This window comes from Echinops telfairi, unplaced genomic scaffold (genome assembly GCF_000313985.2).
Source record: "Echinops telfairi isolate 266 unplaced genomic scaffold, ASM31398v2 ScPeMD7_7423;HRSCAF=8461, whole genome shotgun sequence".
NCBI classification, from domain to species: Eukaryota; Metazoa; Chordata; class Mammalia; order Afrosoricida; family Tenrecidae; genus Echinops; species Echinops telfairi.
Window position 1 is genome coordinate 202,161 of NW_022111323.1, and position 15,742 is coordinate 217,902.

The window sequence follows — 15,742 nt, forward strand, 5'->3', positions numbered from 1 at the left end:
TTTCTTGTTTCTAAGATGTAGTGCTGGTAGGAAGATTTCTTTACTAAAGTTTATCAAATATTCAATTGCTGTGTTCATTTTACAAATGTCAATTCAATTAATTTCCATAACATAGTATTATTATCTGACTTATACACATCGAGCTAATGAGGCTTTGGGAAGTTAATAAACTCACTCAAAGTTAGAAAATAGCAACAAAAAACCCCAAAAGAGTTGTATGAGCCATTAATAAAATGATTTTAAAAACAAACAAAAACAAAACAGAAAATAGCAGACCTAAGATTTGAATTCAGATTATGACTTTAAGGTTCATGCTCTTAGCCACTATATTATGCTGTCTCCCATATACCATGCCTGCCACATTTTAAGAATTTAATAAATGGTGATACTCCACATACTTATTGATGTCCAGTCAATTCTGACTCAGAGACCCTCCCCTTAGAATTTAAAATTTTCACTGTGTGTTAGTCTGGGTAAACCAGGGAAACAAATCCACAGAAACTCATATGTATAAGAGACAGTTTTATATAAAGGCTAAGTGTACATTAAGAAAGCATCCCAACCCAAGGCTGCCCAAGCCCATAAGTCCAACATTAGACCATATGTCCAACATCTATCTACAAAGTCCTCCTGAATCTCACAAAACACACACAATGATGCCAACTGCAGGAGGAAAGCCGAATCAGTGACTGTGTAAGCATCTCAGCGCTGGTAGGGGTCTCCACACGGCTGCTCCAGCACCCAGGGCTGCATCGGGATAGGTCCATGTGGCTTCTCCTCAGGGATGTCTTGCAGGAAGTGAGCCTCGCCAGCTAAAGGAAGGAACTGGCTAAGGCAGCTGCACCCTGGTCCAACCATCAGAAAGCAAGAGACCCGAGAACTAGAAAGACGAGGTTTACCGAGCCGTTTATCTCTCCGCCCTTCAACCAACCCCACATGTGTTTATCAGCCAGGTTAGCACAATTAACCTTAACTATTCACACTGCAACTCCACACAGTGCTATCTGCATTTTACATATGAGGAAACCAGCCAAGTTTGATAACTTGCTCAAGAATGCACTCCCAATAAACAGACTTAATACTTGAACCAAAGAACAAATAACTCTTGGATCAATGCCATTACCCTGTACTGTGTAGTATGGATATTACGGAAGTGCATATGGACCCAGAATGCCAAGGGAGAGTGCTTATTTAAGGATGCTCTGTCAACCCTAGCCATAACTAGATGTGATGGAAAGGGACGGTTCACAGTAGGGATCCATTAAAGAAACTCAATGGCTTCTGGTAGCAGAGCCTGGGTCTCCTGAAACTTCAGGAAGGACACCATGTCAGGTGTTATAGACACTTCACATGCATTTTTCTATTTGGTCCCTCCAAAAATGCTATCAGGAAAGGACTACAACTATTCTTATTTCACATGTGACACAACATAGCCCTGGGTTAAGAAATTAACATATGGGCACACATGGTCCTGAGTCAACAGACTTCCCCGAGTTCACCTTGGGAGATGTTAATCACTGCCAAGATCCTATCATTGTTATAGGAAAGCTGAGGGCATATTACTCACTACCAATTGCCATCGAGTCAATGCTGACTCATTACAATCTAGGAAACCCTCAGGGGTGTTTCTACCCTGTCCTATAGGGTGGTTATGAGTCAGAATCGACTCACTGGCAGTGAATTGTTTTGTTGTGTGTGTGTCTGTGTGTAAGAGTCAGGTATACTATTCAATATGTCAAGAATGTGAGAGCCACAGACGGGGTGATTCTCAGACCCGAAGGCATGGGCTCTTGTCATGGCTTTGCTTTAACTTGCTATATGATCTTGGGAAAGTTGTTATGCGCTGTCAAGTCAGTTTTGCCTCACAGTAACGCTACACACAACCGAATCAAACACTATCCAGACCTGAACCAAGTTGGGCAATTTAGGCAAGACATATAGTAACTTTTTTGTCTGGTCATCCAATTACCCAGTTCCACACTCACAGTGATGAGAAGGGTTAACATTTTTGGACTGCTTACTATGTGTCTAGTACAGCCACAATAACCCTACTGAAATGCAGAGAGGTTTTGGCAAGACATTTGATTCTCTAGGAAGCCTGGAACAGGTTAATGTATAGAACATTAGCTAAGGATTAATGTGGGGATCAAAACTTATGAAAGGGCACAGAAGGCAAGAGGACTAGACAAAGGGACAGCTTTGATGGAAACCTGTCTGCTCTGCAGGAAGTTGTAAAGCTAAAATTACCTGTCAGATTTGTTACCATAAAGGTGAGAGTAGGGATAGTAGGTGTGGGGTGATGGGGTGGTCAAACCTTTATGTCATTTTATCAATTCGTTGAATTCCCAGTCCTGGCTTATAGTACAGAGTTATTTGAACCATCCTAAACATCAAGCTATCACAAAAAGAATGGGTTTAAGAACAAACAAAAAAGATCAGGGAGAGAAAATAGAAAATAATGGATTCTAGAATGAGAGAAATCTGGGTTTAAGTCCAGTAACTTTCTCTTATTAATTGTTTAACTTTGGACAAATTAATGAACTTTGAGTTTCCATTTTCTTTGTTATAAAATGACAATAAGAATACTTATTTGTACAGTTGTTTTGAAAGTCAAATGCAATCATTTAAATAAAGAACTTTGCTTACAGACCTGATGTTAAATTATTGTAGTAAATAGTAAATTATTATCGTTGTGTTCTGATTTCCTCATTTGTAAAGGGGAGTGAATTAAAGAATGGCTACCCAGAAAGCTTGCCATCAAAGCTCAATTGAATTATATCTTTTTTATTGCTTGGTACACAGTAAGCAAACAGTCAGCATTTACTCCAATGAACAAATGTTTATTTATTGTGAACAAACACAATGGCAACTTAAATCTGTAGTTAAGGGAAACAAACATACTCTCCTTCCCAGCCAGGAACTAGGATCTTGGGCTAAAACTTTTTCTACCAACGAGGCTTCACTCCTGTGAGCAACTTGGCTAGAGACTTGGATTTGATAGAGAACAGAGATGTAGTGCTTGGGAAGCTTTCTTTTGGGAAGGAAATGTACAACACTAAAACCATCTTTACAATCCACATAATAAGGAGGGCTACCAGCTGCCCTGAACTGAGATTATCTTAAAGAAGCAAAATGAATGGAGAGGAAATCCTACTCATGTGCATGTGTAACTGATTGGCACTCATTTGAATCCTAATCCACTTTTCTCATCCTAAAATATAACATTAATCAGGTGTCAAAGTAATGATGTAACAAAAGCCAACATAGATGCCAACCTAGGTCCCCTCTCAGCTTAAGACAGTCCTTAGAGCAAGGCATCAGCTCTAGTAACTGCTGAACTAGGCATAAATTATGGAGTGGATCTGATTCCCTGATTTCACACAAAGGAACTTCTACAACTGATTTGCAATGACTAGAGGTATGGGGGAAAAGTCTACAAACAAAGCTGTGCCTGAGAACATTCATATTTCAGAGGAACCAGGAAGAGGAGGGTTTTAGAATTACAGCCTGGAATCCTAAGTGAATATCAAAAGCACTTTTTGAAGATACCTGTAGACCTTAAGGATAAGGTGAAGATGGAGGAGTTATATGCACTATGCCTGTTGAGAAGTCCAACAATAAGTTCCTTCAGAGCCTATGACAAAGATAAATGGATGGGCACACTGGGGCCTTCATCTAAACTAATAAATGGGTCTCCCTCACTCTTAAAACTCTGTAGTACCTTAGGTCCAAGGCCTATGGCACAAGAGACAAAAAGTCACATCTGGAGCATCTGCCCTTCCCTCTACTCAAAACAAAGGAAGAAGATGACAATGGAAGTAAAGGGACAATTATATACATCATTAGCACCACTCTCTTAAAGTAGAAATCCCAAAGCAGAAACAAATGCAAGTAAGTGACAGAGGGGTTGTGCTTCTATCACATTAAATAGGGGACTTGGAGGGAGTGGGAAAGAGTTGTTTCACATCAGGACATCAATCAATCCGGCCAAGGTTATTAGTAGTAGAGCTCCATGTGCTTGCCCTTTCTTCATTCATCTTGCTTCCGCTTTGGCTTTTTTGGGTTCCGGGACCGGCTCTTGGCTTTGCACAGAGGGCATATGGGTGCATTTCGGTGAATTTGTTGATGACACGACAAGCAGGCCTGGTTGGTGGGGGAGGGAGTACAGGACAAAGAAAGTTAGTGGTTGTATTCTTCTGGGCTACAGCTAAACTCAGAGGCCCAGAAAACTATTTTGATTTCTCATCAGAAAAAGCAGTAATCATTAAGTGAACAACAAGGATGGGAGAGCAGTGCTCTTGTGGGCTATAGAAGAGGGGAGTGAGGAGTGTAACCCAGGTTAGAGAGGGTGTTCAGAAAAAGTATCCAAAATTTCAAAATAAAGAAAAATAATGCTTGACTGTCCATTCAACATTATGTTGGAGCACTGTCTATCACGCCCACTCAAGGATTACTTAATTCTCTAGGATATGGATCAGAAAATTTTTTTCTTTAAGGGGAAAGATAGTCAATATTTTTTGTTTTGTTCATATGAACAATAAATTCTAAAAAAAATCTTTATATGACCTTTGTATAGGAATCTTGGTTGCACAGTAGTTTATACATTGCACTACTAACCACAAGGTCAACAGTTCAAAACAACCAACTGTTCCAAGGGAGAATGATGAGTCTTCCTGCTCCTGTAAAGATTTTTAGCAGTGGAAACCTAAAGGGGCAATTCTACCCTGTCCTATAGGGTCACTACAAATTGGAATTGACTGGATAACAGTGGGTCTTTGGGTTTATGGCCTTTCTCATAACCATTTAACGAAATAAACTACAGGTAATACTTAAACAAATGGACATGGATGTATATCAAGTAAACTTTATTTATAAAAACGGGGAGCAAGTCACAGAGTTTGCCTGAGGGCCCAGATCTGAAAGAATATTCCTTTGTTTGGCTATTTATTATCAAATGATATGTAAAATATTTTTGTTTGGAAGCACAGATAGCCACATAGGTTACAGTTTTAATGTCTTGTTGGACATAACCAGAATCCCTGAGTAGTGCATATATTTAATATACTAGTATGCTAACTGAAAAGTTGGAAATTCAAGACCAACCAGAGGTGACTAAGGCAAAAGGCCTGATGATCTACTTAAAACCTCAACGATTGAAAACTCCATGTATAATAGTTCTACTCTGATACACATAGACTCACCATGAGTAGGAATAAACTGTAGGGCAACCAGGTTAGGATATTAACCAATTCTGTACCTAATTTTAAGGGCCCTACTGGTGTAATGATTATGCATTGGGGTGCTAACAGCAGTTCAAAACACCGGCTTCTATGCAGGAGAAAGACAAGGCTTTCTACTCCTGTAAAGAGTTATAGTCTTGGAAACCCACAGAGGCAGTTCTACTCTGTTCTATAGGGTTGCTATGAGTAGAACTAGACCCAATGGTAGTGAGGTTTTGTCCTTAATTTGTAAACTTACTTCAGCATTCCTTTCCATTCCAACTGTTCCTCAAATGCTCTTGGAGCCAGCTTTATAACTCTGTTGGTTCCTTCATTAATGGCATCTACGTGCTATAAATTTGTATGAATCGTGTTTTAACCTTTAGAAAATTATATTTTAGAAGTTGTTCCTAACCCTCTAGCACACTAACCCCTCTGAGGGTATAGGGCCAAAAAAAACTGGTGGGTTCATCACAACACACTTATGCCACCCTTTCCTTTGTATTCTAAGCAAAGGCTGTTTGGGGAAGGCCAAAATTTAGTAGTCAGAGCCACAGACACAACTTTTCATGGGCCTGCCAGAGGATACTTTTTTCCAGATCTCATGCCACACTCACTCACCTTCATAGGTGGAGGCTGCTGTCTGAAAGTAGCTGTCTGCCGAGTGTCCTGCTTCCTAGCCACCTGGAGTTGTTGAGCTGCTGCAGCTGCAGCGGCCAAGGACTCAGGGATGGGAGGCTCCTGAGGTTCCGTCTGCCACTCTGCTTTCTGCTTCTCAAAGTAACTTTGGAGATGAGAGACATTGGCAGAATCATTATGAAAGCAAGGGGAACTTTGCCCCTTTTATGAACTCCAAGTCACAGAACCAAGGGTTGGGTTGTGGCTCACTATGGAAAGTTCCTGTACCTTCCTCAGCATAAGCCTCTTCTCCCTGTGTACCAGGCCCATTGTTTTTTAGGAAAGGTAATCATCTTGCTTCATACTGACAGGCTTGGCAGATCAAATAATCCCAGGGATAGCAAGGTCCTTAAAGGGCATTCAGTACAAATGTACATCCCATGTGCTGAATGCTTTTGTTTTGTATTTAAGTGTCCCCAGGTTTCTGCTGACATAATTCTAGGAAAAGAAGCTCATTACCTCCTCAAGTCGCCCACTCCACCTTTAGAAACTGCTTCTTCTGTGAACTGAACCCTATCTCTTTGTATGGTATGCCTAGATCTTAACTCAGGGTCATAAAATGAAGTCCCAGTCTAGCACTTGGTGACAAAAGCTAAGCCTGCTGTGTTCTCAAAAGGCTCTGGACACTCCTTCTGGACCATGACTCGGGAAATGATATCTTAAGAATTATAGATATTGTCAAAATCACAAGAAAATCTTTCTTAAAATTATATAGTAATATTAGTCTAATAATCCTTTTTATCTAGTATAACAATCTAGCACAGAGACTTTTCCAAAGTTATGTAATGACTCAACCATGGACAAGCCTAGGACTAGGACCAGGTGCCCAAACCTTCAAAACAAACTTTGTGTATGTATGTATGCTTCTGTGTGTGTGTGTGTGTGTGTGTGGTTGTATTACAAGGACAGGAGGAAGATAGCTTACTCCAAGGAGAGCTTCTCTTCTTCTTCACACAGGTCAGGGAGCCTCTGTAGGCCCAGGGTCATGCGTAGGGCATCCACATGTTCCTTCAGTGGCTTATATTCATCATGCAGTCGTCGGGTAGACTCTAGCAGCTTGTTTAGGTCATTCTCAGACTGTTTTATTGTGTTCTCCATCTAAAATGCAGAGAAAGAAGACCTCAATCTTTTCAGAGAGGCTCTGTAGTTGAGTGAGTAATAGCAGACCCCAGAGACTGACCAATCTATGTTCAAGTACTGGATCTGCCATGTCCTCTCTGTGTGACTCTAATCAAGACTCAATTTGTTCATGTATAATGGCATGGTAGTAGCACAATATTACCTCACGCAATATTAGTGAAAATTCACTGAGCAAAATCATGTAAAGTAGTCCGTACAAAGTATAACACAGAGTAAAGGCTCAATAAATAGTAGCTATCATTCCAATATAAGGAGCCCTGGTGATTCAGTGGGTTAAGTACTGGGCTGATAACCACAAGGTCAGCAGTTCAAACCCACCAGTCATTCTGCAGGAGAAAGATGATGCTATCAGTTTCCAAACAGATTTACAGTCTTGGAAACCCAAACGAGCACTTATACTCTGTCCTTTAGGGTTGCTATGAGTTGTTTGGCTTTTGGGTTTTATTCAAATACAGCATTTTAGACATGGAATAGTCCTTAGAACTCTTTGAGTTCATCTAATTGATATTGTACAGATCAAAGAACTAAGGCTAAGAGAGATGAAAAAAAATTCTCAGGGAAACATTTTTTAGGGGCAACACATTGGTAAAACAGTTCAGAACAACTTCTGAATTAGGGGCTCTCAAACTGTGGTCCCTAGACAAGTAGCTTCAGCATCACCTGAAAACTAATTACGAATGTAAATTCTAAGTCTCAACCTCAGATTTATGAGCCTAATAACACCTTGGTTAAGCACTCAGCTGTTAATTGATAGTTTAGCACTTTGAATCCACCCAGTAGCTCCATGAGAGATAGGCTTAGCAATCTGTCTCTCTAAAAATTACAGCCAAGAAAACTCTAAGCGGCAGTTCTAATCTCTAACACATGAGTTAGGACACACTAGACTGTACTCAACAACAATAACACCCCATTGCACAGAAACAGAAATTCTGGAGTGGAGCCCAACACGGTTTCAATAGGCCCTCCAGGTAATTCTGATGTGCATTGAGATACATGGGCCTATATTCTCAGCCCCTGTTATAAGTGTTTTTGTCCTTTCATTATCAATCTATTCTTGATTGGATAAAAGCAAAACTTCCAACTCCTAATTAGATCCAGCAATCCTATAATCTTTGACACAAATAATCCTAAATGCTTACTATCCAATACTCACTCATATTTTACTTAAGATACAAGGCCAGGCTCAAATACAATTATGAGTGTACAATCAGCAGAAGGCACACTAGATCATTGGTACCCCATAAATACAATGTGGGCTTTTAAAAGTTCATGGAAAAATAAAATTAAAGGGTAACTGAATTTCCCCATGTACTTTTCAAAACCCCTTTGTACTTGTATCCATCAAAAGCCTTTATTAGTTCCAACATATGAAAAGATTCTCATTCTCACTAGTCATCGCTGTTGTGTGCCATTGAGTTCATTTTGACCAACAGTGACTCTACACAGAGCTGAGTAAAACTGCTCCATATGGTTTCCCAGGCAAAAATCTTTATGGGATACAGTGTTGTTGGTACTGTGATTAAGTGCTTCACTGCTAACCAATAGGCCAATGGTTCAAACCCACCAGTTTCTTTGCAGGAGAAAGATGTGGAAGTTTGTAAAAATTATAAACTTGGGAGCCATAACCAATTTTATTACACCCTATAGGGTCTCTATGAGTTGAAACCAAATCAATGATGACGGCTTTCTGTTTTTTGTTTTTTAATCATCATGGGAGTATGTTGCCAGGTCTTTTCTTACAGAGTGGCTGGCGGGTTTGAAATGCTGAACTTTCAATTAACAGCCATGTACTTCACTATTGTACCACCAGTGCTCAATTATTAGTCATTCCAGAAATTAAACCCACTGTTGTTGAGTAGATTCTGACTCATAGCAATGCTATAGGACAGAGTAGAACTGTCCCATGGGATGTCAGAGACTATAAATCTTTATAGTAGCAGATTGTCCATATTTCTCTTGTGGAATGGTTGGTAGGTTCAAACCTCTTACCTTTTGGTTAGCACCTGAGTGCTTTAATAACTGTGCCACCAGACTTTTATTAGTCATCAGAGGAATGTAAAAAGAAAAAACTACAATGAGATACCAGCTCACTTCTGCTAGAATGTAATAATATATAAGTAGATAAATAACAGAAAACAAATAGTGGCTAGGATGAGGAGAGATCAGAACCCTTATCCATTGTTGTTGGGTATGTAAAATGCTCAAATTGTGGTGCAAAACATAGTGGCAATTCCTCAAAGAATTAGATATAGAATTACCATATAAGCCAGCAATTCAACTCATCTAAAAGTGATGATGTAAAAATATATGTACACTGCAGATGTTCACTGCAGCATAATTCACAATATCAAAAAGGTAGAAATAATTCAAGTGTCCATCAACAAATGAAAGGATAAACAAAATGTGGTACATACCTACAATAGAATAATATTTGATCTTTAAAAAATGAAGTACTGATACATGCCACAATATGGATGAACATCAACATTATGCTGAGTGAAATGTCAATCACTAAAGGAGAAATTTTGCATGATCACATATAGATGAACTAACAAGAAAAAGTAAATACACACTTACACACACAAGATCCTAGGCCTGGTGATCAGGAAATACGTATTGTCATAGAAATGAGTTTCTTAAGAATATAAACGTAGTTCCTTCAAATGTAATTTAAAAACAAAACTCATTGAAATGTAATTAAAGAACAAAATCAACTTATTGTATTAGACTCTAAGTGCTAGAAAGGGACCTCACAGTTGAGTATATCCCAACCTCTCTCTAGGTGAAAGAATAACCAATACAACTGCCAGGACAGGATCTTATTCAGATTCTGTTTGACTGCCTCTAACAATGGGGAGCTTATCAGCTTATCACCTTAGCAAATAGTTTACTCTTCATGTTCCAAGAGTCTCCAAAGAAGAAAGTCTAATGAGGGAACCCCATTATGGTGAGTAAGTAGAGCTGATTTATTCGTTTTGTCTAAATGGGAGCTTTGAAATCCTTTAAGTTACACTCCAGAGGAAGCTGCCTGCTCTGTTTTCCTCTGAGGCTAACTTTAAACTCCCCCAAAGAAAGCACATTAAAACTGAAAATACCGTTATTGATTCCTAAGACTCAATCATAGTTCAAAGAAGGAAACTGAGGCCCAGAGAGAGAAGATTGTTCCCTGATAGCCATCAGTCAGGACTTCTAGGTCTTTCCATCACAGCCTGCTCCCTTTGGTTGACTACAACCATATCTCAAAGGAGAGGCCATAGTACTCACTATTGCCACTTCCTCAAGGGGCTCAGGGATAGCTGGGCTCCAGGCTGTCAACCACATACCACATTGATGTCAGCATGAATCAGGCGGAGTTCCTCCACATGGGCCATCTTTTCCTGTAGTAGAAGGTCCATCTCCTGCTTGTATTCCTTCAGGTGTCTCTCTTCTGACTCAAGGGCCTCAAATTCAGCTTTCAAACGGGCTTTGATCTTCTCCATCTGCCAGGTCTTATTCCTGCAATTCACAAGAAAGAGAAAACAAGTCATCAAGAAAAGGGAATAAAATGGGCATAGAGTCCAGAATTAGGCCCTAAGCCAGGACCATCTTTACAAGCCTCCTTTTCTTCAGGCAGAATCAATAGCTTTCTTCTGAGACTATGGGTTTCAAGTAAGGATCATTTTTCTCTTTTATAGGGAACATGTAAACATGTGGGTTAGGTTTTGTTGTCAAATTGATTCAAGGGAGAGCAATGCTGCCACTTAGTGGACATTGACCAGGAATGCTACATGGGCTCTCGATGCACAATAAAATCCTGCCCCCAAATAAATTCTATACAAAATGTCAATGTAGACCTCGAGTAGAACAACACTGCCCTTTCCACAATAGAAAATTTCTATGTCTGTGCTAATACAATAGGATAGCTATATTGGCTATAAAGCACTTAGAATTTGGTTAGTATTTGAATTTGGCTAGAATTTGGAGACACCAAATTTTATGTAAAACAAATAATTCTCATTGAAAAATGCAGCTCTAGATCTCTTAATTGTGCTGATGTGAAAACTGTACAGAGACCAAGAGGAAGAGAAATTCTGGCAGAACAAAGAAATATTACCAGGCTTATAATTAGGCAAGATGTGTCAGGGTTGTATCCTTTAACCATATTGATTTAACCTCTATGCTGAGCAAATAATCTGAGAAGCTAGCCTATATGAAGAACACATTATCAAGATTGGCAGATGACTCCCTAACAACTTGTGATATGCAGATAACACAACCTTGCTTGATTGAAGCACTGACTGAAGAAGATAGAACACTATAGCCTTTAGTATAAATTACACATAAAGCTAAAAGAGACAAAAAACCTAACAAATGGAACAATAAACAACAGCATTAAAAATGGAGAAAAGATTGACATTGCCTAGGATTTCACTTGAATCCTTAATAAATGTCCATAGAAGCAGCAGTCAAGAAATCAGATGATGTATTGCATTGGGTAAATCTGCTACAAAAAAAAACTCATTAAATTGTTTGAAAGCAAAGATGGTACTGTATATACTTGAGTATAAGTTGACCCAAATATTCGCCGAGGCACCTAATTTTGCCACAAAATCTGCATTAAAAATGTGTTGAAAAACTTAGTTTATCCTCGAGTACCTTGATGACTAAGGTGAAATTGACCTAAGCCAGAGTATTTTTACTCACTTCATATGCATATTAAAGCTGGAAAATAGAAAAAGAACTAATGCACTTGAATTATCATGTTAGTGAAGAATATTGAATATACCATGGACTGCTAGAGGAAAAGACAAATCTATCTTGGAAGAATTACTGCTAGAATGCTTCTTAGAAGTAAGTACTTTTTTTCATGTACTTTGGACATGTTACATGGAGGGATTAGTCTTTGAAGTAGGACATCATGATTGATAGAGAATCAACAGAAGGGGGGGGGAAGGAAAACTCTTAAGAAGATGAATTAATACAATGGTTTCAAACATGGCAAGGATTGTAAAGATTGTGTAGGACCAGGCAGTGTTACTTTTTTTTTTCCAGTGTTCCTTTCTGATCACAAGTCAGAACTGATTCCATGGCACCTAACAGCAACAATGAAAGGTCTACTAATCTGTTCCAGAGGACAAAGGGGAAGGGAAGAAGTCATTGCATGTATCACTCTTTTTCTTAGCAAAACAAAAAATCTATTTCTGGTTCTTAAATACCCATTGAATACCCTATTGCTTAGTAATCCCATATCTAGAAATTTACTTTTAGTTAAACATGATGGTTAATGTTATGTGCCAACTTGGCTGTTATGATCCTCAACAGTTTAGCAGACATTGCACACAGTGCTTTTCCATAATTAATATAATGTAATCAACCCCTATTTTTAAAATTTGACTTCAGCAGTCAATCCATTTCCTTGGAGGTGCGGCCTCCATCTAATATACATGAAAGTTCTGGAAAACCTTACTCTTTCTTGATCCTGCAGCTGTTTTGTCATTCTCTGACTTCTTAGTCTTAAAATGTAAGCCTGACACATGACCTACAGATTTTGGGATTTGCCAGTTCCTGCAGGTATACGACCCAGTAGTGTTCCATTTTTGGATTTTTCAGCCCTTGCAACCATGAGATTCAGGAGAAACCTCTACTTTCATGCCTGACTCACAGATTTAGAACTTGCCAGATTAGATTCCACAATAATTTGAGCCATTTCCTTGAACGAACTCTCTCTCTTCACTGATCTTGTTCCTCTAAAGATCCAGGCCTAAAACAGGAAGTAATCCAAGGAAGTAAAAAGTTAATTCAAAGATATACTTTCTGGGATATGAGAAAAACTGGGTTATTTAGGAGGCATTAAACAACTTATTATAAGGGGGGGAATTTTTTTCCGTCCCAGTCATTTACAAGGTGGCTTCAAAAAGTGGTGGGAAAAATTTTAAAGTTAATAGGAGGTTCCAGGAAATGGCAGAGATAGAGTCCCCTGCATAGAACGCCCCTTGCATGGCTCATAGATCAACAGGTGAGGAGGCCAATTCTGGGAATTTAGATGTAGGAACTAGGCAATAATACACTCAATGGAGAAAAGCTGAAAATACTTCTACTGAATAAGGAACCTGACAAGGATGTCACTTATTCCCACTGTTATTCAACATTGTGCTGGACGTCCTAGCCAATAACATAAGACAAATGCAAGACATCAAGGGAGTACAATTGTACAAAAAAGAAGTGAAACTTTCACTACTTACAGATGACATGACTCTTTTAAAAAGTCATTTTATTGTGAGCTTACAGATATCATAACATTCCATAGTTCAATCACATCAAGCAGTATTGTACAATTGCTACCACAATCAGTTTCAAAACATTTTCTTTCTCCTTGAACTCCTCGATATCAGCTTCCCTTTATCCCCTCCCTTCCCCACCCAACCCCCCAGTAACCCTTATTATTATTATTTTACATACTATTATTATTTGCCATATCTTACATTATCCAATGTATCTGCTCATCTACAATTCTGTTATTTGTTTCCCTCGTGTGAATTTTGTTATTCGTTTCCCTCGCATGGAGTCATACAGTCAACATTACTATAAGTTACCCCTCCCCTCTTTCCATACCCTAAGGGAATCATTAATTCTGTTACTGTTTCTGAAGGGTTATTTAACTTTGGTTCATGCATTGAATGATGTTAATTATACAAGTGAACTTATGAAGGTCTAACAAGATTAATGGGGTAAAAACAAAGACCCCAATGGTAAAGGGAAACACTATTAAAGAACTAGAGGATAGTTAAGTATTTCATCATTGCTATACCACACCCTTCTGTGAGGGACTGTCCAATTATCTTACAGGTTGGATTTGGGTTTCCACTTTGTGCATGCTCCACATAAATTTTATTGCTTGTTTTTGGACTTCTGATACCTATTCCCATTGACACCTAATAATTACAGGCCGGTGTGTTTCTTCCATGTGGGCTTTGTTGCTTCCTTGGTAGATGGCCGCTTGTTTAATTTCAAGCCTTTAAGACACTAGACCAGCGGTTCTCAACCTGTGGGTCACAACCCCTTTGGGGGTTGAAAGACCCTTTCACAGGGGCACCCGATTCATAATAGTAGCAAAACTACAGTTATGAAGTAGCGACAAAAATAATTTTATGATTGGGGGTCACCACAACATGAGGAACTGTATTAAAGGGTCACAGCATTAGAAAAGTTGAGAACACTGCCCTGGACACTTTATCCTTTAATAGCCAAGCACCATCAGCTTTCATCACTGCATTTGCTTATACACCCATTTTGTCTTCAGGGATAGTTTCAGGAAAGTGAGCATCATACAGTGCCACATTATTACAACTGTTCTTATACTGAGGTAAGATTTAAGTAGAGGCCCAAAGTCCATTTGTTTCCTTGTAGTCTCTATGTATACACACACATATATATATAGACAAATACACCTATCTTACATATTTATATATATATCCATATGTATATTTATACGTACACATATAAATTTTACTTTCTTCTTTCCTCCTGCCTCAGTATTGCTGTGCAGTGATAAACATTCCTGCACAGTTCTCAGGTGGAGGAACAGATACTCTGGCAAGAGCCAAAAATAAGAAACAGACCATGACCAGATGTCTGCCACAAAGGCCTGGGTAGGGGCTGGGGGAGATGTCTTTAAGCACAGGTGCTATCTGCATCTTATTAATTTCTTCTTTCTTTCTTTTCTTTTTCTGTTTTGTTTTTTCAATACTTTTATTGGGGACGCTTACATCTCTTATCACAATCCATGCATTCCTCCAATGCATCAAGCACATTTGCACATATGCTGCCATCACCATTTTCAAAGCATTCTCTTCCAATTTGAGCCCCTGATAGCAGCTCCCCATTTCTTCCCTCTCCCTCCCCAACCCACCCTCCCTCATAAGCCCTTGATAAGTTATAGATTATTTTTTCCATATCTTACATCATCCTCCATCACCCCTCACCAACTTTTCTGTTATTTGTCCCCCTGGGAGGGGGTTCTGGTTTGATCCCTGTGATCGATTCCCCCTTTCTCTCCCCATCTCTACTCTCCTTGTTGGCCCTGAGGGGTTTATTTATCCTGGATTCCCTGTATTGTGGGCTCTTATCTGTAGTAGTGTGCATGCTCTGGTCTAATCCTATTTGTAAGGTAGAATTGAAGTAATGATAGTGGGGTAAAGGAAACACCAAAGAGCTAGAGGAAAGTTGTGTGTTTCATCGGTGCTATACTGCACCCTGACGGGCTCATCTCCCCATGACCCCTATGTGAGGGGATGTCCAATTGTCTAGATGGGAATTGGGCCTCCACTCCATGTCCTGCCCACCCCCCCACCCCCAATTCACCTTGGGTATGGTTTTATTCTGGGTCTTAGATGCCTGATACCTGATCCCATCAACACCTTATGATCATACAGGCTGGTGTGCTTCTTCCATGTGGGTTTTGTTGCTTCTGAGCTAGATGCCCTCAGTGCCTCACCCCAGCATGATGGGGCCAGACCATGCACTATACTTGCACTGTGTCTCCAGTGTTGTCCCCCACAGCATTATGGTTCAGTGAGGGGCGCCGTGTTCCATTATGTGCCAGCCCTACAGTCCTCCCCGTGCATTGTCTGCTCAGAGCAGGAACATCATCTTTGGGGCTTGGTGGGCCAGGATGTCCTCTCCTCCCTCTGCATCCCTTTGTGTTTCTCCCATGTGCTCTAATCCAA

The 15,742-nt window shown here is 39.6% G+C and overlaps 1 protein-coding gene across 2 annotated transcripts in view; it reads right to left on the reverse strand.

Moving 5' to 3' along the window:
• Positions 1-2,819: 2,819 nt before the first annotated feature.
• The window catches only part of ZC4H2 (zinc finger C4H2-type containing), a 67,093-nt gene continuing 54,170 nt past the window's right edge, over positions 2,820-15,742 (reverse strand). Inside the window, exons 2-5 of one of the 2 annotated variants that reach the window (XM_004715435.2) lie at positions 10,361-10,532; positions 6,823-6,995; positions 5,841-6,003; positions 2,820-4,143 (exon numbers count right to left, since the gene is read on the reverse strand). In XM_004715435.2, the coding sequence (XP_004715492.1) occupies positions 4,030-4,143; positions 5,841-6,003; positions 6,823-6,995; positions 10,361-10,532 (622 nt within the window). In that variant the 3' untranslated portion in view covers positions 2,820-4,029. The remainder of the gene's footprint in view (positions 4,144-5,840; positions 6,004-6,822; positions 6,996-10,360; positions 10,533-15,742) is intronic. The other variant, XM_045297823.1, reaches the window with a different exon arrangement.